The sequence below is a fragment of the Mus caroli genome, unplaced genomic scaffold (genome assembly GCF_978045245.1).
Source record: "Mus caroli unplaced genomic scaffold, Mus_caroli_1 scaffold_8, whole genome shotgun sequence".
NCBI lineage: Eukaryota > Metazoa > Chordata > Mammalia > Rodentia > Muridae > Mus > Mus caroli.
The window spans coordinates 101,358,069-101,385,558 of record NW_028227263.1 but is presented as its reverse complement, the minus strand read 5'-3'; the positions used below and the strand labels follow the sequence as shown (position 1 = coordinate 101,385,558).

Sequence of the window (27,490 nt, the reverse complement as noted above, 5' to 3'; positions counted from 1 at the left end):
AGACTCCAAGTCCCTTATCCCTTGGACCCAGTTGTCCAGATGCCAGCTCACCTCCCTCATACCCAAGGGACTAGACCCTAGTTCTTCCCCTTAGACTGATGGGGCTGGATCCCAGTTCTCCTACCTCAGACTGTAGCCCTCCCCTTAAACCTATGGGGCTAGGCTCCCAGTCCCCTCCTCCCTCAGACCTAGATGTCCATACTCGGCCCTCTTCTCTCAGGCCTAGGTGGCCAGACTCTGGCACCATTTTCTGTGACCTAGGGGTTAGATCCCAGCCATCCTCTCTCCAAACCAGGGGTCCAGAATCCTTGGATTCCAAGTTGTGGATCTTCTGTTTCAGATTTAGGGTCCAATGCCTGGCCCTGTTCTCTCAGAAGCAGGAATTTAGATAACAGCCCTCCTTTCGCAGACTACAGATTCTCCCTTAGTCCTTCTCGGTCATACCTGGGGGCCAGATCTTGAGCAAGTTCCTCACTGAGGGACCACTTGATCAGTGAGGGACCAGTCTCTCATAGCTGTGAGTACACAATTCCCTGGAGGAAAACTGCTTCCTTTGTCACAGACACAGTAATCCTAAACCATAACCCTACTTTTGAGGTTCTGAGGTCCCATAAAGTCACCTGTCCATCTTGCCTCTGGTAGAACAGTCCTTAGTATCTGTAACATTGGGAGGAGTGTGCTTCAGGATTCCCGGGTCCCTGATATTGGAAGCTGGAGGTGGAGAAAGAGAGGTGGAGGAGGGGAAAAGAGAGGGAGAATATGAATGTGTAGAGGCGCTGGGACCTAGGCTGTAGCAGTCGATTGGAGCCCTGCTTCTCGTGCCCTAAGATCTCGGAGGACATGGGCCATGACAGTTTCTGAAAGAGCCAGGACCTGACATTTTGGGTCTTAGAAGGAGGATGGAGTTATGGGTGTAGATTTCCAGGTCAGAATGTTGAGCAATAAAGTAATTGTTGGGGATAGGATTGTAGAGGCGGTAGGCTCAGTCTGGATCCCCGAGTGTGTGGCAGTGGGTCCTGGGTTTTCTAACTGAATTGGGACTAGAGATCACAGACAAAGCCAGAAGTCTACCCTCTTTTTTTTTTTTTTTTTTTTTTTTTGGTTTTTCGAGACAGGGTTTCTCTGTATAGCTCTGGCTGTCCTGGAACTCACTTTGTAGACCAGGCTGGCCTCGAACTCAGAAATCCGCCTGCCTCTGCCTCCCGAGTGCTGGGATTAAAGGCGTGCGCCACCACGCCCGGCCAGAAGTCTACCCTCTTAATCTTCAGGATTCTTGTTGTTGTTACTATTAGTGTTAATAATTTGTGCAGGAATAGACTGTCAATGTGGAGCCCTAGGCCTGGAACTAGGGGGTCCCTCTGCTTCATCCTCCCAGTACTAAGATTACAGGCTGCACCATCACCCAACGCAGCACTAGGATCTTTAGATTCAGAACTCAAACTTCAGGATTCCTGCTTAAGGGCAGAGGTTAGACGAACTCTCTACAGTTCCTTACTAAAGAGAAGGCACCTGGGAATGTGGGACCCTAAAGACCCTTCCATCAGTTAGTAGGCTTATTCGTTACGACTCTGCAAAGCAGGTGGCAGGCGCCAGAGGGCGCCAGACAGTCAACCCGCCCTTGGGGTGGCGCTACAGCTCAGACTCCTCCCTTCCCACCTCGGCCCTCCTCCCTTTTCTCCGAGCCAGCTTTACCACCAGCTCCGGCCTCGGCTCACCTTCCAGAGCCCCTTCCCCGGAGCTGAGCTACCGAAGGGCTTCTCTCCCGCCCTCAACCCAGCAGCACCGCAGCTCCGGGGCAGCCCGGCCGGCCAGCCTCCCCCCCAGCTCAACCCTGCCCGAGTCCCCCAGTCATGAACCTCTTCCGATTCCTGGGAGACCTCTCCCACCTCCTAGCTATCATCTTGTTACTGCTCAAAATCTGGAAGTCCCGATCGTGTGCGGGTGAGAGGCCCCCCCGCGGAGAGGGGGCGGGAGCGGGCCGCTCTGGGGCACCGGGAAGGCTGGAGCTCGGCAGGTCAGAGTCCTCCCGGACTGCCTGCTGGGGATCACTTTTCTAGTTCTAGGGTCACCAGGGGTCAGCTCCTTTCCCTAGACTAAAGGGGTACACATAGTTTGGTGGGGGTGGCTTCGGGCGCTCAGTTCAACCTTCTGCAGCACCCTTTGGGACAGCTCTGGGTGTTCCGGGGCTGGGAACCAGGAGCCATGGCAGGCGGGGAGGTGGCTGGGAGTTGGTGACGTGGACTGTGGAAGGCCAGGAAGGGAGCGGGAGAAAGGTGACCGACTGGGAGGCTGAAGTCAGGCAGGGCTCTCCCTAGGTCCCAGTGTAGGTCTAGACTGTCAGGGGGACCTGAGTGAGACAGAAGGACCGGCGAGGCCTAGCCTGGGATAGAGCCTCGGTCTGTAGTATTTTTGGAGCCGGCTGCCCCCTGCCTGTGGATGGTGGGAAAGGGCCGAGCTCAGGCTTAAAGGCCTTGGGGAATCGCTGTGGTCTAGAGCTCCAGCCCGCTGGCCCAGGCGCTGCATGTTAGTTTATTATTGCCCAAGTAGCCCACCTCCAGCTCCCTCCACCCTGCCCTTCATTCTCTGTCTCAACCAGGCATTTCAGGGAAGAGCCAAGTCCTGTTTGCTGTGGTGTTCACTGCCCGATATCTGGACCTGTTCACCAACTACATTTCACTCTACAACACCTGCATGAAGGTAGAGTTGCAGTCAGCCCCCTGTGGCAGGGTTCCAGGCCAGGGATCAGGGAGGAGTCACCAAAGAGGCTTGGGCCTAGACATATGGTCTGAGGGAGGTGGCCTGGGAACATGATTTCTCTCTCCCTCACGGTGACCTGAGGCCCTACCTGTGAGCTGAGGTGCCCTGTTACCCTCTTATCAGGTGGTCTACATAGCTTGTTCCTTTACCACGGTGTGGATGATCTACAGCAAGTTCAAAGCTACTTATGATGGCAACCACGACACTTTCCGGGTGGAGTTCCTCGTCGTTCCTACTGCTATTTTGGCTTTCCTGGTCAACCATGACTTCACCCCTTTGGAGGTAGGTTTCTGCTGGGCCTGTGTGGTGGTTGGGTAGGGGCAGAGTATCTGACAGCAGGCCCTGTCAGGTGTCTTCCTCTACACAGCTTGCTAAGGCCTAGGTTCGTGGTTGCAGACACTGTGAACACAGTCACAACCCAACATCCCATGTGCTGCTCTGAGCAGTTAATGTACCTGGCATATAGAGTGGCACCCCTTAAGTCGTCTGAATGTCCAGGGGCACCTAGTCCAGCAAGAACTGGGCTGATGAGGGTTAGGAATGGCAAGCAGAGCTCTGCGGTGGGGCCACGTGAATTTAAATCCCAGTTCCACATCCTATTTTTAGTTGTTTTTTTTTTTCCTCCCAGGAAGTGTTGGAGATAGAGTCTAGGGTCTTGTGCATGGGAGGCCGGTGCTTTCTTCTCAGGGCACTGTCAATTAGTGGTTTTCTAAGATAGGGGCTGGCCTAGAACTTACAATCCTCTTGCTTCATTGCTTGGATTATAGCTGTCTGTCATCTCCCCTGATTGGGAGCCCCTATTTCTACTATAATGACTTCAGCCTGTGACTTGTCTTTTCTTTGCCTCAGTTTCCCCATTGTAAAATGGTCATGAGAGGGTCACTGGGTTCAGGGTTGCCTGTTGGTTATATGCAGAGGCTCTGGAGCTGAGGTACAGGGACTGGAAGCTTGCTTCTTCAGCTGGACAGTGGTGGGACTATGAACCAGTGTACACCTGGGCTTTTTGTAAAATGGGGAAACGAGGGGATAGAGAGATGGCTAAAAGGACACACAACCAAAAGGACAAGAGGAAGTCAGTCCCTGCCTCTTAGCATCCTTCTGTAAGGTGCAGGATGGAGCCTAGGCCCTGTGCACCACTGAGCGCTCCAGCCCTCTCAGCTGTGATGGGAGGTTAATGTGTTTGAAGTGGTCTGGCTTGAGATGGGAAAGGACTGGTTAGCATTTGAGGGCCTGGCTAGTCTCTATGGTACTTCCACCTCCAGGTGGTGGCTGTTGTGATTTTTAACCCTTTGGTGTTTTGGTTGGGTCTGTATGTGTTCAACTCATGCCTCATGGGAGTCATTAGCTGGAGCTCCTTCCCTTTGCAGCCCACTCCCATCTTACAGGGAGCCACCCCTGCGTGGTCAGACAGGCTGAGGTTTTCAGCAGAAGTTGAAGTTTGGGAGTCCTCGGACAAGATCTAGCTTTAATGTTTTAGCTACATATTCAAGATACATTTCTTTTTCTTTACCTCTTATTAAGTCACCGATTGTCATGGTGGGGTATTTGGAAAAAAAAATTTTTTTTTCTTTTTTGGTTGTTTTTGAGATGAGATTTCTCTGTAGCTCTGTCTGCTCTGTAGACCAGACCAGGAGAAAAGTTTTCAATTAGCAATAATTACACCTTAGATAAACTTCATTGACTATGATACTCCCACTGTGCAAAGCTCAAAATGTGTGAGTAAAAGCACTGTGCAGGCTAAAGTCAGCCTAGGCCCATGGGCCCCTGAAGCAGCCAGCAGAGGGAGGGTGGCTGTCGTGCTGGGAGCCCAGCTAGACCCTGACTGCAAATGTGCCACTACCACTGTGCTGCACAGACATTACCTAAACCGTCGAGTTATTCCCTACCGCAGCCAGCTTGGGGTTACTGGACTCATTTTCCAGGTTCGGAGACTCACTAAGGTGGGATAGGCAGAGAGGGTGACTGTCTTCTGTTTGTCTTCTGTTCTCTGAGTCTATGCTAGTAAATAGTGCACTCTAAGAGGGGAAAATAACTTTTTTGTTTGTTTGTTTTTTTCGAGACAGGGTTTCTCTGTGTAGCCCTGGCTGTCCTGGAACTCACTTTGTAGACCAGGCTGGCCTCGAACTCAGAAATCCACCTGCCTCTGCCTCCTGAGTGCTGGGATTAAAGGCGTGCGCCACCACGCCCAGCCGGAAAATAACTTTTAAGACATGATTCTGCTGTGTAGGCCAGAATAGCCATCAGTTAAAACCAATACTCTTGCTTTAGCCTCCCAAGAGCTGGGAGGATTACAAGCCTGTACCACCATAGCTCTCCGAGTGCCTGTCTTTAAACTGGGGCAGAAGCAAGTAGATCTCAGCCAAGAATACACAGTGAGGCCCTGTCCCCCAAAATGAATGAATGAATGATTAATAATAAAAACAAATAAAACAAAATAAAGTTCAGATTCAGGGCTAGAGACAGCTCAGCAGTTAAGAGTCGTCCCTGCAGAGTTTGGTCACTTTAGGTCCAGGGGTCCTGTGCTTTCTTTCTGTCCTTCACAGGCACCCAGTATATATGTGGCATTCACTTATACAGACATACACATAAATAAAAATAAAAGCAGATCTTAAATTCATGGGTCTGGAGAGAAATGATTAAGAGCATTTCAGAAGCATGTAGTTCAGTTTTTAACACACACATACATATTCGAATACCCAGTCATCTCGCTCCAGGTCCAGGGGAGCCCTTTCCTGACCTCCGAGGCACCGGAAGTGACCATAACATTCATACACATTAACTTAAAAACTGTAGCTGACCCAGCACTCAGGAGGCAGAGGCAGGTGGGTCTTTGGGTTCAAGGACAGCCTGGCCTGTGAGTCAGTGTCTGTCTGTCAGTCTCTCTTTCTCATACATACACACAAAATAAAGGGGAAAAAAATCACAGTAGCACACATGAAGTAAATCTAAAAAAAATTAAAAAATAATTGAGATATCAAAAAGTTAAAGTGCAATAGGCCTCTGTGTGTGTGTGTGTGTGTGTGTGTGTGTGTGTGCGCACGCGCTGTGCTTCAGTCCCCCAGGGTCCTCCAGGGATGAGAGCTGAGTGCTGGTCAACCTAATGGGTCTATTTCTTGAAAGGCTGCCTGGAGGAGTCCGGATAGTCATAGGCCTGGCGTCCTGATGCTGGGAGTGGGCTCTTAGTCCTTGGGCCCTAGTTTGCTCATATGTGTACTGAGGATTATAGCTGGACCCACCTTGAAATATTACGGCTGGAGCCAGTTAGTGTCCATGGTGTAAGAGAGGTTGCTGGGTTGTTACCAGCATGTTCTGTCTTTCTCAGTTCCTTCCTTTAAACCAAAACATGTGGGGAGAAGCCACAGCTGCCGCCGACAGTGTTCTCAGAGGGGAGGTTTCGGGTATGCTGCTGATCGATTGTGTAACCCAGGTGGGACTTTCAGAGAGCAGGCTGTCACAGAGGCTGTGATGACCTGGTCACCAAGGTGGCTGTCCGTGCTCCCTTAAGGGTGGCTTATGCTGTACATGGGCATCCTTCATAGCTACTCACCCTAGGTGGCTCATTACTTCCCCTGTTCAGGAGCTGTGTCTGGTGCTGAGGACCCTGGGGTGAACAAGACACAGGTTCCAGGCCTCATAGGAGTCACAGAAAGGAGCCATGACAGGATGGCGTGCCATGTGCAGTGGACTAACTGGCATGTAGTGATAACAGCAGGTTCCTGGGTACAGTGCCGGCCTGGGCTATGTAGTGGGCTCCACGACAGCCCAGATTATATGGCACACGCCTTTAATCCCAGCACTCGGGAGGCAGAGGCAGGCAGATTTCTGAGTTCTAGGCTAGCCTGTCTACAGAGTGAGTTCCAGGACAGTCAGGGCTACACAGGGAAACCCTGTCTCGAAAAGCCAAAAAAAAAAAAAAAATCCTCTTTCAAAAAGTAAAGCAAGAGTCCAAGTTTGGTAGACCACGCCTTTAACCCCAGCACTTGAGAAGCTGGAGGCTCTCTCTGTGAATTCCAGGCCAGCCATGCTATGTAGCAATACCTTGTCTCAAACAACATAAAACAAAGCCCCCCAAACAAAACAAGGGTGTAGGAGAGGTGGTTCAGTGGTTGATTTTGATTGACCTGTTTTGGGTTTGGTGGGTTTTCAAGACAAGGTCTCTCTGTGTAGCCCTGGCTGTCAATGCAATTCGCTCTGTAGACTAGGCTGACCTCAAATGTAGAGAGTTCTACTTCCCTCGTGCTGGGATTAAAGGCAGGCGCCACTTCACGAGCTGATTTTTGTAGAAGACTTGGTTGGCTTCAGCTCCCAGCACATAGTGGCTAACAACTGCCTGAAAATTCAGTTCCAGGGAATCTGATATGCTCTTGTCCTGAGAACATGTGGCACACATACATAGACTCTGGTGCACACACACATACATGTAAATAGGGCAGGAAAGATGGCTCAGTCATTATAAGCATTTGCTGATATTCCAATGCTGGGGTTAGATTCCCAGCACCCACATAGTGGCTGGAAGTCTTCCTGGGGATCTGATGTTCTTTCTCTTCTGGTCTCTGCAGGTACCATGTGGTGCACAGATACATATGCAAGCTAAACGTACATGCACATAAATGTTTTCTTAAACATTTTTATGTGTATAGGTGCCTTCGAGTTTTTATTGTTGTGAAGAGACACCATGACCAAGTCAACTCACTCTCTTTCTATCTCTCTCTCTCCCTTTTTTTTTTTTTGAGATAGGGTTTTTCTGTGTAGCCCTGGCTGTCCTGGAACTCACTTTATAAACCAGGCTCGCCTCAAACTCAGCGATCCGCCTGCCTCTGCCTCTGCCACCCAAGTGCTGGGATTAAAGGTGTACGCCACCACTGCCCGGCCGGCCCAAGTCAACTCTTTTTTTTTTTTTTTTTTTGTAGGAACATCTTTTATTGGGGGAGGGTTATCAATCCTTCTCGGCTGCTGCCTTCCTCATGGCTGCCAGCGCGTTGCTCAGCTCCTCCCGCTTTCTCTTGGTGTGGTTGTGCGTGCCCACCCTCTTCTTGACGAACTTGAGTGCGCGCTTGTCCTTGGACACTTTGAGCAACTCCATGGCTCGCCGCTCGTAGGGCGCGAAGCCGCACACCTCCCGGATCATGTCCCACACGAACTTGGTGTGTTTGGTGAGGCGCCCGCATCACAGGCTGTGTCTCCACTTGCTGACGTTTTTCCGTCACCTTGTGGCCCTTGTTGAGGCCCACGGCCATGGGGTAGCGCAGAGCCATGCTGCTGCTCTCCGATGGCGGCCGGGACAGGAAGCTCAAGTCAAATCTTATAAAGGACAAACATTTCATTGAGGCTGGCTTACAGCTTCTGAGGTTCAGTCCTTTATCATCAAGGCAGGAAGCTTGGTGTTAGAAAGTAGCTAAGAGTTCTATGTCTTTTTTTTTTTTTGGGCGGGGGGGGGGGGGAGTGTTTCGAGACAGGGTTTCTCTGTATAGCCCTGGCTGTCCTGGAACTCACTTTGTAGACCAGGCTGGCCTCGAACTCAGAAATCCGCCTGCCTCTGCCTCCGGAGTGCTGGGATTAAAGGAGTGCGCCACCACACCCGGCTCGAGTTTTATGTCTTGATCCAACTGCAGCCAGGAGAGGACTGTCTCCCACGCAGCTAGGAGGAGGGTCTCAAAGGCCACCCTTACAGTGATAAACTTTCTCCAACAAGGCCACACTTCCTAGTAGTTGCTACCTCCTAATAGTTGGCCTAGTACATTCAAACCACTACATTCCACTCCCTGGCCCCATAGTCAGTTAAAACATAAGAGTCTATGGGGGCCATGCCTAGCCATAGTGTAATGCAAAATATATTTATCCAACTTCAAAAGTCCCATACTCTATATAACAGTCTCAACAATATTAAAAGTTCAAAGTCTCTTCTGAGACTCATCCAATCACTTAACTATAATCCCCTATAAAATCAAAATTAAAAAGCAGATCACATACCTCCAACATCACAGGATATATATTACTACTCCAAAATGTCATAGTGAGGAAATACTAGACTGAAGCAAGACCAAAAAAAAAGCCAGCTGGTCAAACTCCAAACTCTGCGTCTCCATGTCTGATGTCAAAGCACTCTTCAGATCTCCAACTCCTTTCATCTTTGTCGACTGCAAAAAACTACTCTGTCTTTGGCTGGTTACACTCCCTGTTAGCAGCTTTCCTCAGAAGGTATTCTCTGACATCTCAAAATCTTGGGGTCTCCAAGGCAACTTCAACTTGGCAGTTTGTGTTCCAATGTCTGGGATCCCCACATGATCTTCTGAGCTCCTCCAAAGGGCTTGGGTCACATCTCCAGCTCTGACTTCTGTAGCACTGTAGGCTCTGGTGGACTCCACTCTACTGCTGCTGCTGTGCTTGGTGATCATCCCATGGTGCTGACATCTCCAATACACTGGGGTCTTCTGCTGTAACTAGGCTTCACCAATAGCCTCTCATAGGCTCTCTTCATGGTGCCAAGCCTCAATGCCTTTGCATGACCCCTTCAGTCCTGGGCTGTCAACTGCAGCTGAGACCACCTTTCACCAATTACCTTTCATGGCCTCTCACAGTGCCAAGCCTTAGCTGCTCTTCATGACCCCTTCATGCCTTCAAAACTAGCACCACCTGGGTGACTCTTACACATTACCAAGTCTAGCTACCAGCACAAGGTACAACCTTGGCTGCCTCTGGAACACAGCTTCTTTGTGCTCTCAGAAAACACTTCCCAGAAGATTTCACCTCAGTGATGCTGGTCTCTTCTTAATCACCACTAATTCCTTAGCTCCAGCTAACCAGCATCAATTGTCCCAGTAGTCCCTTCTATTTTTCACTCTAAAGCCAGAGCCACATGGCCAAAGCTGTTGAGTTCTGCTGCTTGCTGGAGCTGAAACATTGGCCTGCTTATTCTTTTTTTTTTTTGTTTTGTTTTTTGTTGTTTTAAAAATAATTATTTATTTATTTTATGTATATGAGTACACTGTTGCTGTCATCAGACACACCAGAAGAGGGCATCAGATCCCATTATAGATGGTTGTGAACAACCATGTGGTTGCTGGGAATTGATCTCAGGACCTCTGGAAGAGCAGTTAATGCTCTTAACCGCTGAGCTATCTCTCCAGCCTGGCCCTTATTCTATTACTAGCTTTCTGTTCTTCTCATCTCTCACTTAGACTCTCTCACTATCTAAGCTGTCCTGGAACTTGCTCTGTAGACCTTGAGATCTCAATGGCTCTGTCTCCTGAATGCTGGGTAAAGGCTTGCCTGGACTTAACCTTTTCTTTACCTGGAACTTGCTGTGTACCAGGCTGACCTTGAACTCAGAGGTCTGCTTGCCTCTGTCTCCTGGCATTAAAGGTGTGCACCACCCTGCCTGGACCTCAGCTTTTCTTTTTTTTTTTTTTTTTTTTTTTTTTTTTTTAGGTTTTTCGAGACAGGGTTTCTCTGTATAGCCCTGGCTGTCCTGGCACTCACTTTGTAGACCAGGCTGGCCTCGAACTCAGAAATCCGCCTGCCTCTGCCTCCCGAGTGCTGGGATTAAAGGCGTGCGCCACCACGCCCGGCTCAGCTTTTCATTATAGATCTTAATCAAGTTGAAAACAGAATAGTCATCACAATCCATCCCTTGTCAATTTGACACATAATCCTATCTCTTTATGTCCAAATGAAAACAATAACGAGGTCATAATCATGCCTAACAGACTTAACTCTCTCTCAGACAACTGCACATGCATAAGTCTAACTGGGTAGGATCTTGCCCTGAGGTCACCATTCCCTTAATTCCATTTTGTATTCTTGAACACAGGATTTAGCTCCATTCCACTTCCTGTGCCTCTTTACTCTTTGAACCATACATTTCAGATGTTTCCTTTCTAAGCTTGCTACCCTTGATCAAAACGCTCTTCAAGATAGAGAACCAGAGGACAAGTCTATGCAGGGCATTTCAGACACTTCCTTTGTGAATGCAATTGATTGAAACCTCTTTACCTCAGCCTCAGGTAGACTCTTCAGACAAGGGCAGAAAGGAAAATTCTTCACCAAAACGTCATAAGAAAATTCAGATCACCCTCAGCACCAATGCATTCCGTATTCCTAATAGCATGGCCCATTATGTCCCACTTACAGCATTCCATGGCTTTCCAAATCCACAGTCCTAAAATCCACATTCCTCCAAACAAAAGCCTGCTCAGGCCTATCTCAGAAATATCTCAGTCCCTGGTGCCAACGTCTTTCTTAGTTAGGGTTTTACCGCTGTGAACCATGACTAAGGCAACTCTTATAAAGACAGCATTTATTTGTGGCTGGCTTACAGCTTCAGAGGTTCAGTCCATTATCAAGCTGAGAGCATAGCAGCGTCCAGGCAGGCATGATGGGGAGGAGCTGAGAGTTCTACATCTTGATCCAACTGCAGCTCGGAAGAAGGGTCTCAAAGCCCATCCCCACAGTGACACATCCCCCAACAGGCCACACCTGCTAATAACGCCACTCCTTGGCCCAGGCGTATTCAAACCACCACAGTGGGTGTTTTACCTGCACGGATGTCGTGCAGTGCATATGCACCTCATCCCCACAGGCCAGAAGAGGGTGCTGGATCTCCTGAGACTGGACTTACAGTTGTAAGCTGCCATGTGGGTGCTGGGAACCAAAACCAGGTCCTCTAGATATGCAGCCAGTGTTCTTAATCACCAGGCTATCACTCCAGCCCCATTTTAAAAAAATTGTAAATAAAACAAATAATTCAAAAAGGCAAATTGTCATGAGTCTTGGAGGAAGAATGCACAAGGTGGGCCCTTTCCAGGAAGTGACTGGCTGCTGAGGTTGGAAGGGCTCAGTGGGAGGATATGCCGGGGAAGAGCAAGTACAGAGGCCCAGTGGCAGGAGGGACTTGGTCTCTGCTGCCCAGAGAGGGAAAGGTCTGGAGTCTAGATTTTATTCTGAGTAGTAACAAGTCACCAAGGAATTGTAAGCAAGGGAATAACTGTGTTTCTTGGGGGGAGGTATTTGTGTAGCCTTGGCTTTCCCACTCTGTAGATCCACCTGCCTCTGCCTCCCGTTGTAGAGACAGGACGAGGGGGTGGAGTTGGGTGTCTTTGCTCTCAGGAGATGAAGAGTGTACATGAGCTTGGGCTCCAGTCAAGTCTCCAGCTCCGCTGCTTGTGACTTTGTGGTCTTGGGAAAGGGTCTGACCGTCTCAGGCTTTAGTTAGAGGGCTGTGGTGAGAATAGAACGATGGTCTGGTTCCAGTGTGGGATCACTAGGATGGGGCACATCTCGGGTGCTAGGGTCCCTTCATAGTGCTTGTTCTGTGATGCTGACAGTGCCTCATCCTGTCTCTTACCTCTGCAGATCCTCTGGACCTTCTCCATCTACCTGGAGTCAGTGGCTATCTTGCCACAGTTGTTCATGGTGAGCAAGACGGGTGAGGCGGAGACCATCACCAGCCATTACCTGTTTGCACTGGGTGTCTACCGTACACTCTATCTCTTCAACTGGATCTGGCGCTACCACTTCGAGGGCTTCTTTGACCTCATCGCCATCGTTGCTGGCCTGGTCCAGACAGTCCTCTACTGCGATTTCTTCTACCTCTATATCACCAAAGGTAGCTGGGATGCAGGGCTGGCTGGAAGGGGTCTGCTCTCTCCCCACTCCTGTATTCCATGGGCCCAGGGTCTGTTTATTCTTACATATCACTTAAGGAATGGGGCTTCCTTTCCTGGCTTCTGGGGTTCCACCATCCCCTATTTAGACTCTAAACCCTGCCTCCCTGAGGCTCAAGTTTTGACTCTCAGGCTGGATTACCACAAGTGGAGACCAGGCTAAGCAGGGGCTCTGCCGAAAGTTCATTAAGTCACGTTGTGTGAACTTTGGAGTATCTGTGTGTAGGGCTCAGCTGTGGTGGGAACGTAGTCGAGGCCCATTCTTCCTGAGATCCTACTGAGGAAGGTGGCACATGAGCTGTAAGGGAAAGCTCTGGCCATGCGAGGAACACTGACTGGCTGAAGGCAGGCGTGCATTCGTGGGGTGATGAGTCTTAACCAGGGCCTATGGGCATCTTAACACCATGTTTAAGCAAAAACCTAAAGACCAGGAATCAGTCTGTGAAGGCACAATAATGCCAGGTCCGTGATGCCAGCACCATGGAGGCTAAGGCAGGATTGTGTTGAGTTTCATGCTAGCCTAAGCATCACAAAAACACAGAGTCTGGGACAATCAAGACAACAGTTTGGAGTTCAAGTTGTTCCCAGGCCTGAGAATTAAGGCTTAGAACTTTGGAAAGGGTAGGTAGTCTTCGTCTAGTCAACCCTACCAGTCTGGCTGCCCCTTTCTGTAGTGATTCAGGTTTCTAGTCAGCACTACTGAAAACAAAGCATGCTCGTGGCCGCCTCTGCTCAGGCCTTGTGACAACGTCACGATTCTTGTTCCACCTCTGGTTGATCTAGACCCAACCCAGTAGTTCAGGATGCAGAGTTCTGGGGCTTCCCTCTCCTCGTACAGCTCCCAGGGGCCCTATGCTCGGGGTGGGAGGTGCTCCTCTGTAGAGTGGTAGGTAAGGCCTACCTTGTCTCTCTCTCCACAGTCCTGAAGGGGAAGAAGCTGAGCTTGCCGGCATAACCCTGGTCTCACCAGCCTTCTCTGAGGCAGGGCAGGGCAGGAGGCAGAGGAAGGCTGCTGGAGACCGAGAGCCTTCCATCCAGAGCTGACTTTATAAAGAGCTCGCCTCTCCTGGCTCCCCACCCCTCCAGCTGGGTTTTGGGGTCTATGGAGGACCCTGCTCCTGGGGAGCTCAGGACCCTAGCTGTTTGTAGCCTTTTGCCTTTTAGAGAAGAAAAACAAAAACAAATCTTTCCACTATTTAGTTTTTGATTCTGATGACTTTTTTCTCTTCTACCTGGCCCTGATTTTTTATAAACTGTGTTTTGAGTGTTCTCTGGATCAGGGCCAGGGGAGGTCGATTCCCCTCTCCAAGATCCTACCCCAGCCCCATGGTTGCCAAACACTACGTCTGCCAATATCTGCCTGCCCACCTTGGCTGTGACAGCGATGCTCCTTACATGTTCCTGGATTGGTGGTAAGAAGGAAGAAAGTTAAGGAGGGTCTCCTAAGTTTTCATGATTTTTTTTTTCTTCCCCAGAATTTGTTAGCTTTTTGTGTGTGGGGTGGGGGAGGGGAGGGTTGTCCTGTTTTTGATAAATTAGGGGAAGCTATGGGCTTAGGCAAGGGAAAGAGGCTGGCTGACCCAGGTGGTGACCCAGACTACACTCTAACACCATGTTTTTGTACAGAATTTGATGGCTGATTCTTTGTTCTCTTGAAATAAACCAAGAAACCTGTCCTTCTCTTTGTTGTTCCCTGCCCGCTTTGGTTAGTATCAAGCCCGTTCTACTTTTGCATCATGGACCTTCTGGGGATAATCAGCAATCTGAAAGGAGCAGGAAGATGAGAAATGGGGTTCCCAGGACTCTCCAGGGATCCTTGATGCCTTGAGGTTCTGCAGGGACGAGGTTGGGAGACAGATTCTTTGTTTGGGATAGAAACTTACTTACCTGATGGCTATCCAGACCTGAGCAGCTCAGAGGACCTTGAAGACCAATGCATATCCTAGCCCGTGGATGGGACAGCCCCCATCCTTCCCACAACTGTCATTCACAAAAAATTGTTTTATGTGTATGAGTATTTTGCCTGCAAGCATGTATGTGTACTATTTGTGTGCCTGGTGCCCACGGAGGCCAGGAGTGGCTGTCAGATCCCCCGGAACTCAAGTTAAGACAGTTGTGAGCTGTTATATAGGTGCTGGGAATTGAACTCAGGTCCTCTGCAAGAGCAGTCAATGAGTGCACTTAATGGTTGGGCCACCAATCCAGTCATACTCCAAACCTGGCATTTGATACTGTTTAATAAAAATGAAACAAACAAACAAACAAACAAACAAGCTTGCTAGCTTTTAAAAAAGAGATCTTTTTTCTACAGTCTGGATTTCTGGCTCTTTAAAAGTTAAAAGAAGTCGGTCAGTTGAGCAGTGGTGGTCGGCAACAGATGGCTGAGGCTGAGTAGATGGGGCGCCTGCATTTGCCACGGCGCTAGTTCTTGCCCATGAGCTGTTACCATTTATTACTGGGCTGATACTGTGTGTGGTTTTGCTTATAGAGTTAAAAAGCAAATGAAAGCTGGGCATGCACTTGAGAGGCAGGGTAGACAGAGCTCTGTAAATTCTAGTCCAGCCTGGTCTACAAAATGAGCTCCAGAACAGCTAGGGCTACACACAGAGAAGCAGTCTCGAAAAACCAAAACAACAGAACAAAAACAAACAAACAAACAAAAAGACAACACAACAAACCCCCCAAATGATGGCTCCACACCTGGTCCTTCTGGCTTCCCATCTCGCCCTGGCTGCATCCTAGGCGAGCGGCCTTGGCTGCATCCTAGGCGAGCGGCCCTTCACTGGGCTCTGCCCAGCCAGCATCTGAAGTTGGATCCTTGGTTCAAGCTTCCTGTTTGTCCTTTGAGAACTTCCCAGTTCTTAGTTGTATCTATCCTGCTTCTTTGGACAAGCCTAGGGGGCTGGGGCTAACTTTCCAGAGGGCTTGCCATGCCTCCATAGCCCATGGGTACTTTTATTTGGTCCTCAGCCCTATTTCATAAATGAGAAAACTGAGGCATGGGATAAGTGGCAAGATGGGGGATGGGGCTTGTTCCTAGACTTCCTGGCTCCAGAGCCCTCATGTTTAACTACTGTGTGGTGTTTTAGTGGTCCTTCTGTTTTGCACAGAAGTCTGGAAGAACACAAGTGCATGGCGTCGGCAGGTCCTTGACTGCTCATCCCTGAACTGCCTCTTTGAATATGGTCGAAGAGCCAATCCATCTAAAAGAAATCATATTAAATGTTGAAGACCTTCCACTCATGACAGCATAAAAGGCTCAGGCCCATTTCCCTGGGGAGAGGGCCTCTGTCACTCCCCTGTCCTCTCCTCTGCATTGAGCCAATATGTGCCTGACACAGGAAGCCCTCACAAAGGGCATGCTGGAGCCTAAATTTGACCTTGTATCTCTGTCCAGTTTGTAAATGCTCTGCAGGGCATGCCAAGCCTTATACAAGTTTGACTGTGTCAGTTATATGTGTATTTCAGGGTCTCACATATCTAGGCTGGCCTCAAATCCCTAAGTCTTTTTCTTTTTTTTGGGGGGGGGGCGGGGGTTGAGACAGGGTTTCTCTGTGTAGCCCTGGCTGTCCTGGAACTCACTGTAGACCAGGCTGGCCTCAAACTCAGAAATCCGCCTGCCTCTGCCTCCCAAGTGCTGGGATTAATGGCGTGCGCCACCACTGCCCAGTGTAAATCCCTGAGTCTTAAACTTCGGATCTTCCTGCCTCTGTCCTGAGAGACTTGTTATAGATGTGCACAGTCACGTCTGGTTTATGTAATGCTAGAGATTACATGAACCCAAGGATGTGCATGCTGAGCAAGTACACTACCAAGTGAGTTACAGCCCTCGCTCCCTATTTTAAAAAAAGTCTGTCACCCACTAATACACATACAAAAACCAAACCAAAGCCAAAAACAACAAAAAAAGATGTTTAGTTGTTCTAAAGAAACCACTAGAAGGATAAAGAGATGTACTTCCAGTCGGTTGCTCATCCATGACACTTGACATGGCGGAACCAAAGTGAGCATGCTGTGAGGTAAGGCGCACAGTGGACTTTAATGGTTAGAATGGATATACAGTGCTGCATGGTACCTGTCAGTGCTGGGAATGGTGGCACCCTGTAAGCCCAGTATTGAGGCCAGTATGAGTTACACATGAGGCCTTGTTTTACAAAGAAAGAAAAGCTGAGTTTTCATATTGGTTATATGTTGAAACAGTAACACATTGGATATATTAAGTTAGATGAAATATATTGAAATGGACTTGTTTTCTAATGAAGCCTTGAGCAAGACTGCATCCTCAGCCCAGGGCTGGGTGCAGGGCACACGGTGCCACCTGCCTCATCCCTCCTAGCAGGTCTGTGGCCTAGTGACCCTGGGAGGAGCGTAGTAGAAACACTTGCCTGTTTCCCAGGATAGCCTTGAATGTATTTGAAGACCCAGATCTCTCCTGAATCAGTCTCATTCATGGACTCAGTGCCCTGACTGACCCCTTACACACTACTGTTGACTGCCTTCATCTCTCTGGGGTAAAGAGCTTGGGCTGCTGGGCTGGTGCTGTACTCCTCCCTCAGCCTCAGCCTCAGATGTAGTAGGAGGCCCTTGTGCATCCTCTTCCAGGCCAGTGTGGGCTCAAGGTGCAGGGAACATAGCAGGGCTTCCTGCTTGTGTCCACTTCCAGCCTGCTCTCAGCAGGGTGATGGTGCTTGGGGGGTAGCACAGAAATGTACCTGTTGCAGGGGTCTCCCTCCTCCTCTTCCTCCTTCTCCTCCTCCTCCTCCTGCCACTCAAGGGATGAAAGAGGAACAGACAGGACAGGGTTGTTCATAAACCCCCTCCGAGGGGGCTATTTACTCATGTATACAGGCTGTTTAGCTGTCTGGCATCATAGCCAGGCGTGGGGCCTTTGGAGTCGTCATGTACGGGGACAGGGCTGAGCTGGTGTAACTCAGACTGTTGGGGCCAGTGATGGGAGGGTTGGAGGGGCTGGTGGATGATGGAGAGAGGGTGTTCAGCACCACACTACCCTCCTCCAGGGAGCGCTTGTAGGGGACTGGAGCCTCATCTCGGAGGTCCTGGAAGGCTAGGTAGGCCTGGAGTATCTGTGGGCAGGAAAGGGCAGGATTTAAGTTGGCCAGGATGGGAAGGAGGCCCCAGGGCTGGCCTGGGGGATGCAGTAGATTGCTGTCTGCTCACTGCCCAGCGGTGCCCAGGATGGGGATGCCTGAGGAAGGCAGGCTTAGAGATGACAGCAGAGGCCCGGGGAGAGTCCTGGCTCTAGTCACTAGATATACAGCCCTCCCAACCCACCCTGGAGTGGGGCCAGGGCTTGTCCTCACCCAGACAGGGACGGAGAAGAAAGAAAAGGCAATGGCTGCCTTGGCGCTGCTGTTCCCCAAGAGGAAGTGCTTGGACTTCGAATGCTGCCACTGGCTGGCTAGGAAGCAGAAGGCCACAAACCAGACACCTGCCCAGAGGACTGGAGGGGCAAGGAAAGAAGAGACCTGGAAGAGCATGCTGGGGCAGGGGCAAGGTGGGCTAGGGAGACCTGGGACACACACCACACACACACACACATCTGGTGCTAACCCAAATCCCCAAAAGCCAACCTCTGAAGTGGGGTTCCCTGTCTAACATAGCACCCTTTCAGCTTCAACTTCCTCAGAATCACAAAGGATTCCCTGTGGCCCAGTCACATCTCATATGCTCAGGAGCTATATGTGACGGGATCCCTCACACAGAGGGCCTTCCCACTGCAGAGGTTCTCTGACCCTGAGCTGCTAAAAATGACTCCCGGAGAGGGCCAGAGAGGCAGTGTGAAGAGCACCCGAGGGTTCGGGGTATAAAGAGTGGGCTTAGAGGGCTGGAGAGATGGCTCAGTGGTTAGGAGCACTGACTGCTCTTCCGAAGGTCCTGAGTTCAATTCCCAGCAACCACATGGTGGCTCACAACCATCTGTAAAGGGATGCCCTCTTCTGGTGTGTCTGGAAACAGCTCCAGTGTAGCCATATACATAAAATAATTTTTTTAAAAAATTAAGACTGGGTTTAGTGCTTTCCGTGTGCCAAGCTTTTGAGACAGTGGGCCACGGTGATGGAGGCTGCTCTGCTGTGAAGCCTAAGGAGTGCTGTTCACAAGGAAGCAGTGGCTCAGTCACATGAGCATCTCAGCCTCGGTTTTTCTTATGAGAAAATGGGTTCTTCGAGCTAGAGGAGAGGAGGTACACGCCTTGATGGGGCGCCTAACACTGGGCAGTGCCCAGCAGGCGTCCACATGACTACAGGCATCCCGTAACACTCAGAACCCCTGCAAGGCAGAAGCTTCACCCTAGTGTTCACTGAGGGTCCTTCATCAAATCCCTGCCACAGGGTGGGCTTTTCAGGCTATGCTTAGTGGGCTACAGAAATGAATGTGAGGGAAAAGCAACTTGGGCTAGAGGCAGAGAGGGGACTGGAAGGGACAAGGACTAGAAGATGCTTCTAGGAGGGGCCATCAGGCACAGGTTTGGTGGGTGGCCCGAGACTGTGAGCTATGGGCCCTGGGGAGAAGCCTAAGAGGGCTGAACAGAAGGGTAGCTCTGCATGGTCCCTTGAAACTCACCAGCCAGAATGAAGTCCAAGAGCTGGAAGGCTATCTTAAAGCGGGTGCCTACGAGGCGCCTCTCATAGGCATCTACGGCCAGGAAGACCAAGCAGCTGAGAAAGGACAGGAAGCCAGCTCCTACTGCAAAGCTACAGGCCATGTAGTTGCTGTTGAGGACACAGCGGAGCTGAGAAGACTCTGTTCTGTTCTGGTAACCATCAGTTAGTAGAGAGGAAAAGATGACCAGGGAAAAGACCTGTGAACCACAACGGAAAGGGTAGACATCAGTGCCCTTCCAAGATGCCCTTCCCTTTGGGTGGACACTTGGGGACAGGCCCTTCTGCAGCTGCCCTTCCTGTTCCAGCCTCAGAGCCCTGTCTCTGCCTTTTGCCTCCTCTCCTCCCTCTGGGCTCTGACCTCATCCTTTCTCCACTGTCACCCAGTCTCTCTCTGCTCTTTCTGACCATGGTCCCAGTGCCCCAGGGCTGTCCTAACCCATCACCGTGGCCTCCAAAGCTCTCCTGCTAACCTAATCTTTGTCCACTCACCCTTGCTTTGCTCCAGACTTTCCTGCCACCACTCTTATTTGGGGCATAAAAGCTAACAAGAGGCACACCACCACCCCAACCCTGCTCTCCTAGCTCTCCTTTCCTGGCTCACAAACCCAAAACTCCACCCAAACACTCTAGTCTATGTTCAGCCCCAATTCATTAAAAAAATTTTTTAAACATTTTTTTTGAGATAGGGTTTCTTTGTGTAGCCCTGGCTGTCCTAGAACTCTCTCTGCAGACAAGGCTGGCTGAGAACTCAAGAGATCTACTTGCCTCTGCCTCTCAAATGTTGGGAATAAAGGCATGTGCCACCACTGCCCAGCTCATTTTTTTATTTTTAAAATTTATTCACTTAATATGTATGGGTATTTTGTGTACATGTATGTTTGTGCACTAATTATACACATGCAGTGTCCATGGGGGGGGGGGGGATAGGAGTTACAGATGGTCTGTGGGCCACTCTATGGGTGCTGGGAATTGAACCTGGTACCTCTGGAAGAGCAGCCAGTGCTCTCAACAGCTGAACCATCTCTCTAGGCCCCATTGCTTTTTAGTTAGTTAGTTTGTTTTATTTTTTGTTTGTTTTTTTGAGACAGGGGTTCTCTGTCTTGGCTGTCTTGGAACCCACTCTATAGACCAGTTTGGCTTCCAACTCATAGACCCACCTGCCTCTGTCTCTCAAGCGCTGGGATCACAGGTATGCACCACCATTGCCTGGCACTCTGGCCCCATTTTAAAAAGATTTTGAATTACCCATGTTTGTACACGTCTGTGCTGTGCGTGTGTGTAAGCCAGAGGAAGGAAGGGCATTGGGTTGCTTGGAGCTAGAGTTAACAGGTTGTGGGCACCAAATCCAGGTTCTCTGCAAGAGTAGCCAGCGCTCTCAGCTGTCAAACCATCTCTCCAGCTCCCTCCCCCTCAATTCACTTTTTTGAAATAAATGTTTGAAATGGTCAAAATATCCTAGAAAATATGCAAAGACAAAACAAAGATGCAGTATTGATTGCAGAATTAAAATGCCAACATTTTGCTTTTTTAACTTCACAGGATTTCACAAGCAGCTCTAGCTGGCCTTGCGCTCACAATCATCTTCCTGCCTCAGCCTCCAAAGTTCTGGGATTATAGGCATAGGACAGTTACATCTAGTTTTTGCTTTAGAATTCTTAAATAAGCAATACAGCACTGCCCTGGTAAGTGTTCCACCTCTGTGCAGCCTACAACCACACTGCAACAGAGGCGCTTCTCTGACAATGACTATGAGGTACAGAGGATGAAGAGCCGGATGACTTTAGCAGCTAGTAAGCAGCAGAGCCTAGACTTGGACTCTGGCTCAAGCTTGATCCCGCCTTGGGAGCAGTGGTTCCTAGCAGTGCTAATCTGTGAGAGGCTGAGGCCCTGTCTGTCACACTGCAGTGTGACAAGCCCTGTGTAGGCACAGAAGGAACCCATGAGCGTCTACTGGATGGAGAGTGGATGGTTCAGGGGCTTTCTACCTGGATGTCACAGGTTGAGAAGGGTTGAGGAGCGGGACTATAGTTTGGAGGGCTGTGAGCAGGGCAGGGCAGGGCAGGGCAGGGCAGGGCAGGGCAGGGCAGGGCAGGGCAGGGCAGGGCAGGGCAGGGCAGGGCAGGGCAGGGCAGGATCAGCTCTCAGTGTGGAAACAGCCTTCAGGTGGTGTAGAATTGGCTAGAGGAGTAAGTCTGCATGTCGGGGGGAGTCAGTGGACAAGGGTTGAACTTTGCGGGGGAAACCAAAGTTCTGGGGCTGAATTTTGGAAATAATAAGTTGAGACCTGGACCTGAAAGGAGTTTTTCAGGGTATGATGCATGCCTGTAATCCAACCTTCCTGGTGCTGCGACCTTTAATAGAGTCCACCATGTTGTAGCCCCAACTATAAACTTATTTTCATTGCTACTTCATAACTGTAATTTTGCTACTATACTGAATTGTAATGTAAATATCTGATAAGCAGGATATCTGATATGTGAGCTCTGTGAAAGGGTCATTTAATCCCCAACGGGGTCGTGACCCTAGATTGAGGAAAAGTGGATGCAGGAGCCAGGAGCCAGCCTCAGCTACACATTCAGTCTCAGGACCGCTTGGACTTTATGAGACGCTGTCTCAAAAAACAGAAAAAGAGGGGCTGGTGAGATGGCTCAGTGGGTAAGAGCACCCGACTGCTCTTCCAAAGGTCCAGAGTTCAAATCCCAGCAACCACATGGTGGCTCACAACCATCTGTAACAAGATCTGGCGCCCTCTTCTGGAGTGTCTGAAGACAGCTACAGTGTACTTACATATAATAAATAAATAAATCTTTAAAAAAAAAAAAAAAGAAACAGAAAAAGAAAAGGGAGCACTTGCAAGAGTCAGAGGTTACAGAGCTGGCTCCTTTGAGGACAAGGGGTCTTGATTCTGGCCCTCAAAGACCTCAACAGCTCTAAGATGTGAAAGTTAAAATGTGGCTGCTCAGAGTTCAGCTTGGGTCCCCTGGAAGAGCAAGAGCCATCTCTCTAGCCCCTCATTTAAATTTCCTCACGCATTGAGAGGTTCTAAGAAGATAGCCAGGACCAGGCAAGGATTAGAGAAGTCCTCTGGGGTCACGTGGCCAGTGGACTGGATAAGGGTGAGGCAGAAGTTCACAGAGCAGGTCTGCAGGGAGAGCAGATTCCCAGCAATTCACAGGCATGTTGGACGTATAGCTGGGTCTGGTGATTGATGGTCTGTGACTATAAGCAATGAAGTTCTGCAGAAGGAAAGATGAAAAGTTGGATAAGATTTGAACCCTGGGACAGGTTCTGCAGGGTCTGTGTATGTCTGTACACACAAGTGCAAGTAAGGCCTCAGCAAATGAGTGTGAAGAATAATCCTGGCTCCTGGTTCCTTTCATGTGCCTTAGTATGGGGGTAGGAGGTGAGAGGCTGGCCCTAATTTACCCTGCCTTTGTCCTGCCCCTCCTCCTCTCCCCTTCGCAGTAATTGCTTTATAAGCACAACAATTAGTCTCTCTTCTTGCCAAGAACTCTATGGTTAATCCATGAAGGAAGGCTGTAATAGTCTGGGACAGGCGGTTCTCAATCTGTGGGTCACATATCAGATATCCTGCATATCAGATCCTTATACTATGATTCATAACAGTAGCAAAATTACTGTAATGAAGTAAGCAATGGAAATACTTTCATGGTTGGGGTCACCACAACACGAGGAACTGTACTAAAGGGCCGCAGCATTAGGAAGGCTGACAACACTGGTCTGGGAGTGAACGATTCGGTCTTCAGGAAGTACCTTACATAGCTCATGCCAGGACAAGGCAAGGCGAGGCGAGGAGACATCTCAATTGTTTCTCAGCTCATATTCTTTCCACCAGTGCTACCTCCCTGGAACTGTGCATAAGTCCACAAAGGGAGTGTTAAGAATTCCCTTCTACTTTTGATAAATCTACATCACAGTGCAATGGAAAAAGCCGTATGTGTCAGATTCAGCCAAGCTGCGTGGGCTCGAGCAAGTCATTCAGGCCTTGGAACCTGACGTGTGTTTATAGTGTGAAGAAGGGGAGTGGGGGCTCAGGCCCAGTAGTGCTCAGGACAAGATGGGTCTCAGAACCATCTAGGAAGAAGAAGAAGAAGACCCTTAACCTTAGCTGCTCTAGAGTGGGGCCCTCCTGACTTACAGGCCCCAGGGGCTGTTTGTCTATGGTAAAGCCTGGGGCACTGGAATGTGGGGAAAGGCACCCACTGTCTGGGGATCTTATTTCTTTGAAGCCTGTGTCCTGTCTCTTTTCTGCACCTTCCCTGACTTGTCTCCAGGGAGAGAGCAAAGATTCAAGAGTTAAGGCACCAGTTGGCAGGCGGCATAGAGGACATGAGCACCAGCTGCCCAGAGACTCCCATTGAAGAACCAGGCTAGGGGAAGGAAGAGGACAGTGGGGGAGGGAGATGGTGGCATGGGCAATGTCTGTGACCATAAGGTCTGGCATGGCTGGCTGCCTTTCTCCCAGCTTGCACTGGGCCACACCACCTGGGCTCCCAGCTCCCTCGTCCTTGCCTCTACTTTCCAGGCACTGGAAACAGGGAGTGGATCTGAGTTTGACTCCTTCATCAAATGGGTCACCTTGACAAACCACTCAACCTCTGGAGTCTCAGTTTCCCCTAGGATTATACAAATGTGCCCTTGTCATAGGTGTGGTGAGGACAGAAGGCACCAGGAAGTGGTGTGTGGCAGTCATAATCCCTCTGTTCTCAAAAGGAAGAAAGACGGTGTGGCACCAGTCCCTGCCATGCCAGGTTCCTCCAGCCCTCTCCTCCCTCACAGTCGAGAGTTATTCCAGTGACAATGCTTGCTATTTAAGGAGAGCTCGTCACATGCCAGCCCCCCACTAAACAGCCTGTCTATGTATTGCTTTCTTTCATCTTCACAGCAGTTCTGCCCAGGAGGCGGGTATTAGGACTCTCTGGATCCAGATGAGGACACAAAGGTTCAGAGAAGATGTTTCAGGTCACACAGGTATAGTCTGACCATGTAAACTACCGAGCCAAAGGGGCATCTCTGGGAATGAGAGGTACTGCTGCTGCTGGGGATGGTGGTAATGTCGTAGACAGCCCAGCCAACAGGGTAGCATGTCCCTCCAGTGGACACATGGCTAGGATGGGCCTCAAAGCCAGTCCTGTCTGGACTCTGTTCGAGAGGACAGAGAGAAGACACTCTGGCCTGGGAACCTGAGGAAAGACTCTGGGGTTTAACCCATGGAGGAGGAGCTGAATGCTGACGTCCTAGAGACACTCCGTGAAGAACCAGGTCAGAGGGTTGCTCCTGCTCCCACAGCCCTATCTGATCTCACCATTGCCTCAGTTGTCAGTTCTGTTCAGGGGTAACAGCACAACTAGTACAGGCTGGCTGAGCATGGTAGCTCCTACCTATAATCTCAGCATTCAGGGAGGCTCAAGCAGAGGACCATTGTGAATCCAAGGCTCGCTTGGGCTAAGCTACAAATTAAGACCCTGCCTCAAACAACAAAGACAAACAAAAGACAGCACAGACATAAAGCAGGGTGTGAGCTAGTTCAGTGGTTAGGGTCACTGTGAGTGGTGGTTGGATGAGAATGACCCCCATAGGCTCAGGTGCTCTGTTTGTTGGTTTTGTTCTGTGTTTGTTTTGAGGCAGGGTCTTTCTGTGTATTTTTGGCTGCTTTGGAGCTTGCTATATAGACCAGGCTGGCTTCAAACTCAGGCAGATCCTTCTGCTTCTGCCTCTATAGTGCTAGGATTGAAGGTGTGTGGCACCACACCTTGACCAGGCTCATATATTTGAATATTTGGTCCTCAGTTGGTGAAACTGTTTGGTAAAGATTAGGGGGTGTGGCCTTTTGGAAGGAAGTGTGTCACTAGGGGTGAACTTTGAGTTTTCAAGTGCCCATGCTACCCCAGTTCATTCTCTCTCTCTCTCTCTCTCTTCTCTCTCTCTCTCTCTCTCTCTCTCCCTCCCCCCCACCTCCAACGTGCAGATAAGAGGTAAGTTCTCAGCCACTGCTCCAGCACCATGCTTGTCTGCCTGCTGCCTTGCTCCCTGCCATGATGGTCATGGACTCCCCCTTTGAAACGACAAGCAAGCCCCCAATTAAACGCCTTAGTTTCTGAGTTGCCTCGGTTGTGGCATCTCTTCACAGCAATAGAAAAGAAACTAAGCCTCACACCAGACTCCAACTCCAGTTCCAGGCGACCTGAGCCCCTCTGCCCTCCACCACCACCTGCACGCCTGTGGCGCACATAAACTCCTGAAGCCTCATACATATGCTTCTAAAATCTTTAAAAGGAGGAGGCAGTGTGGGTCGCAGCCCATAGACACAGATGGCCCTTGTACTGATGTTCAGAGAGGGGCAGTGGCTGGCTGGTTCCATTCCAAGGTTACACAGCACCAGTGGGCTGAATGTGGGGGACTTTGCTCTCAGTGTCCAGATCCCTTGGGAAGATGGCAGTGATGCACAGAGAGCATTGGCACCATGCCTGGCACAGTGGCGACTCACATCTGCTCCCTGAGTCTGGTGCTTGTGGTCCTCCCAGATCTATGCTTTAAAAAAAAAAAAATAGATCTAGTCCCTGTTCACCCCTCCCCCACCTGAGAAGTAGAAAATGGATGGGTCCTAGCATCTCCTAGAACCGAGTGGTGCTTCCCCACTTTTGTGTTAACCTTAATGGATGCTGTTCCATGGAACTTCCTGGCATGGTGAAGCGTCCTGAATCTATGCTGTCCAACTGGAGACTCACAAGGCACCCGTGGGAACTAAGCACCTGAAATATGGCCACCATGATTGCAGAGCAGCTCATTTGAATCCCATTTGATGAGTTGGAATTGGAGTAGCACCTGTGGCTTGTGGCTACCCCACGGGACAAGCAGTCTTCAAACACTGATGCCATTTATCAAAATTATGGGTTTTTTTTTTTGGGGGGGAGGCTCTACTTTTCTTCTCCTTTGAAAGGGTTCTTTTTCACTTTTTCCATTTTCTTACACTGTAACCCAGGCTGGCCTCAACCCTATGACAATCCTCCACCTCAGTCTTTTATGTGCTGGTGTGGCAGATTTGAGAGGCCCTTTGAGGAGCCCCAGGTTTGAGGGGCTCTTTCTTGTGATGACTCGGTTGATGCTGACAGTGGCTAGTGACCAGATACTCAGTAAAAGGTAGCTTCAGTTTTGGGCTCCTGTCTGCTTCTCTCCCTCTCCGACCACACCGACCCCTTGCCCTCTTCCTGGATGTCACAGCCTGTGTCCTGACCCCTGGGCTCTCACCCCTCCGAAGACCCTTGAGATGCTCTTTGGTCTCCTCAGAAAGCGCACAGTCTCACTGTCTGCCAGGTCGTGGAGGCTTTCAGGGAGGTGCATAGTGGCTGCTCTTCTCTGGGTGTCCCGGGAGGTAGGGGCAGGGGTGTTGGGTGCTGCTTTCTGGGCACCACTTCCTGTGTGCCTCAGCCCCACCTCAAGGCTCAGCTACTGCAAGAAAAGAGGAATGGGAATGTCAGAGTAAAAGTGCTGGGAGTGGGGAGCACTGGCCCTGCGTTTGTGGGGATGGATGGGCTGAGGAGCTGTTAGGAGCCCTAGGAACAGAGCAGGTGGGCTGAAGGGGCTGGCTGCTCCGTTTTCAGTTGTCAGGAATATGGGGTGAGAAACTGCTGGGTGGTCTTAGGTGCTGGAGATGAGAGATGATAGGGTATGTGGCAAGTTCTGGAAATGGGAGCACAGCTGGAAGGCTGCTTCGGGCTTCCAGAAGTTGGAAATGTAGGCTGATGGGCTATCGGAGGTTTCAGGTGCCGATAAGGGGCCAGAGGGTTCTGAGGGCCCTGAATTTTGGGAATACAGGATGAGGGTGATAAAGGGTGGCAGGTCTGCTGGGCCCTCAGAGTGGGGGCATGAGGCAGTGGGCTTAATTAGGACTGTAGACTGGTCCTTAAGGGAATGCAGTTACCCTAGGTATAGAAGACCACGTAGAGCCCAGGAATATTTGAGGTGTTTCCTAACTTGGGTCATTTTCCGTAACACCAGCCTTGCTTAGGCTTCAGCTCTGTTTCAGGATGACATATCGTCTCAGACTGAAGCCTCGGAAACCAGCTGCCACTCGGTATGAGAGTCATGGCAACCTCCTTAGACTAGGGCCTTCCCTTCTAAGGACCTTGGGGCGGAAGTGCTGAGACCCCAGGGGGACGCTGGCTGAAGAGAACCACCTCTTCTCCGAGGGCCGAGGACCTGCGCTCGTCTTCTGTCTGCCTGGCTTCCTCTCCTGGTCCCGGGAGCCACCTCTAGCCTCTTTTTGGTTCCTCTTTTTCCCGCCTTTTCTGTCCTCTACAGATGATTGGCTGCAGTCAAGTCCCACCCCTTTCCTTTCCGCCTATCCGAACTGACTACGGAAAGGGCGTGGTCTCGGCGGACGTTGGGCGGGTCGCCGTTGGCCCGGCGCGCGCGAGGGCCCGACCC

General features: G+C 50.2%; 2 protein-coding genes and 2 pseudogenes across 3 annotated transcripts; 1 reads left to right on the top strand and 3 right to left on the bottom strand.

The window, feature by feature from the left end:
- The first annotated feature begins 1,647 nt into the window (after window positions 1–1,647).
- Window positions 1,648–14,095, top strand: Kdelr1 (KDEL endoplasmic reticulum protein retention receptor 1). The gene is made up of 5 exons (XM_021168307.2): window positions 1,648–1,941; window positions 2,597–2,697; window positions 2,881–3,039; window positions 12,109–12,361; window positions 13,340–14,095. The coding sequence occupies exons 1-5, from the start codon at window positions 1,851–1,853 to the stop codon at window positions 13,372–13,374; spliced, it is 639 nt and encodes a 212-aa protein (XP_021023966.1). The 5' UTR covers window positions 1,648–1,850; the 3' UTR covers window positions 13,375–14,095.
- LOC147003259 (U4 spliceosomal RNA) lies at window positions 4,386–4,464 on the bottom strand (annotated as a pseudogene).
- On the bottom strand, window positions 7,694–8,012 carry LOC110298825 (large ribosomal subunit protein eL36 pseudogene; annotated as a pseudogene).
- Window positions 14,096–17,139: 3,044 nt separating the features above from the next.
- On the bottom strand, window positions 17,140–27,362 carry Syngr4 (synaptogyrin 4). Of its 2 annotated transcripts, none has more exons than XM_021167845.3 (5): window positions 27,241–27,360; window positions 26,312–26,509; window positions 19,002–19,239; window positions 17,741–17,880; window positions 17,140–17,503 (listed from the first exon to the last, which is right to left on the bottom strand). In XM_021167845.3, the coding sequence occupies exons 2-5, from the start codon at window positions 26,402–26,404 to the stop codon at window positions 17,273–17,275; spliced, it is 702 nt and encodes a 233-aa protein (XP_021023504.1). In that variant the 5' UTR covers window positions 26,405–26,509; window positions 27,241–27,360; the 3' UTR covers window positions 17,140–17,272. The 2 variants fall into 2 exon arrangements, with proteins under 2 accessions (XP_021023504.1, XP_021023503.1); XM_021167844.2 differs by having other exon boundaries at window positions 17,141–17,503; window positions 26,312–26,512; window positions 27,241–27,362.
- Between the last annotated feature and the right edge of the window lie 128 nt (window positions 27,363–27,490).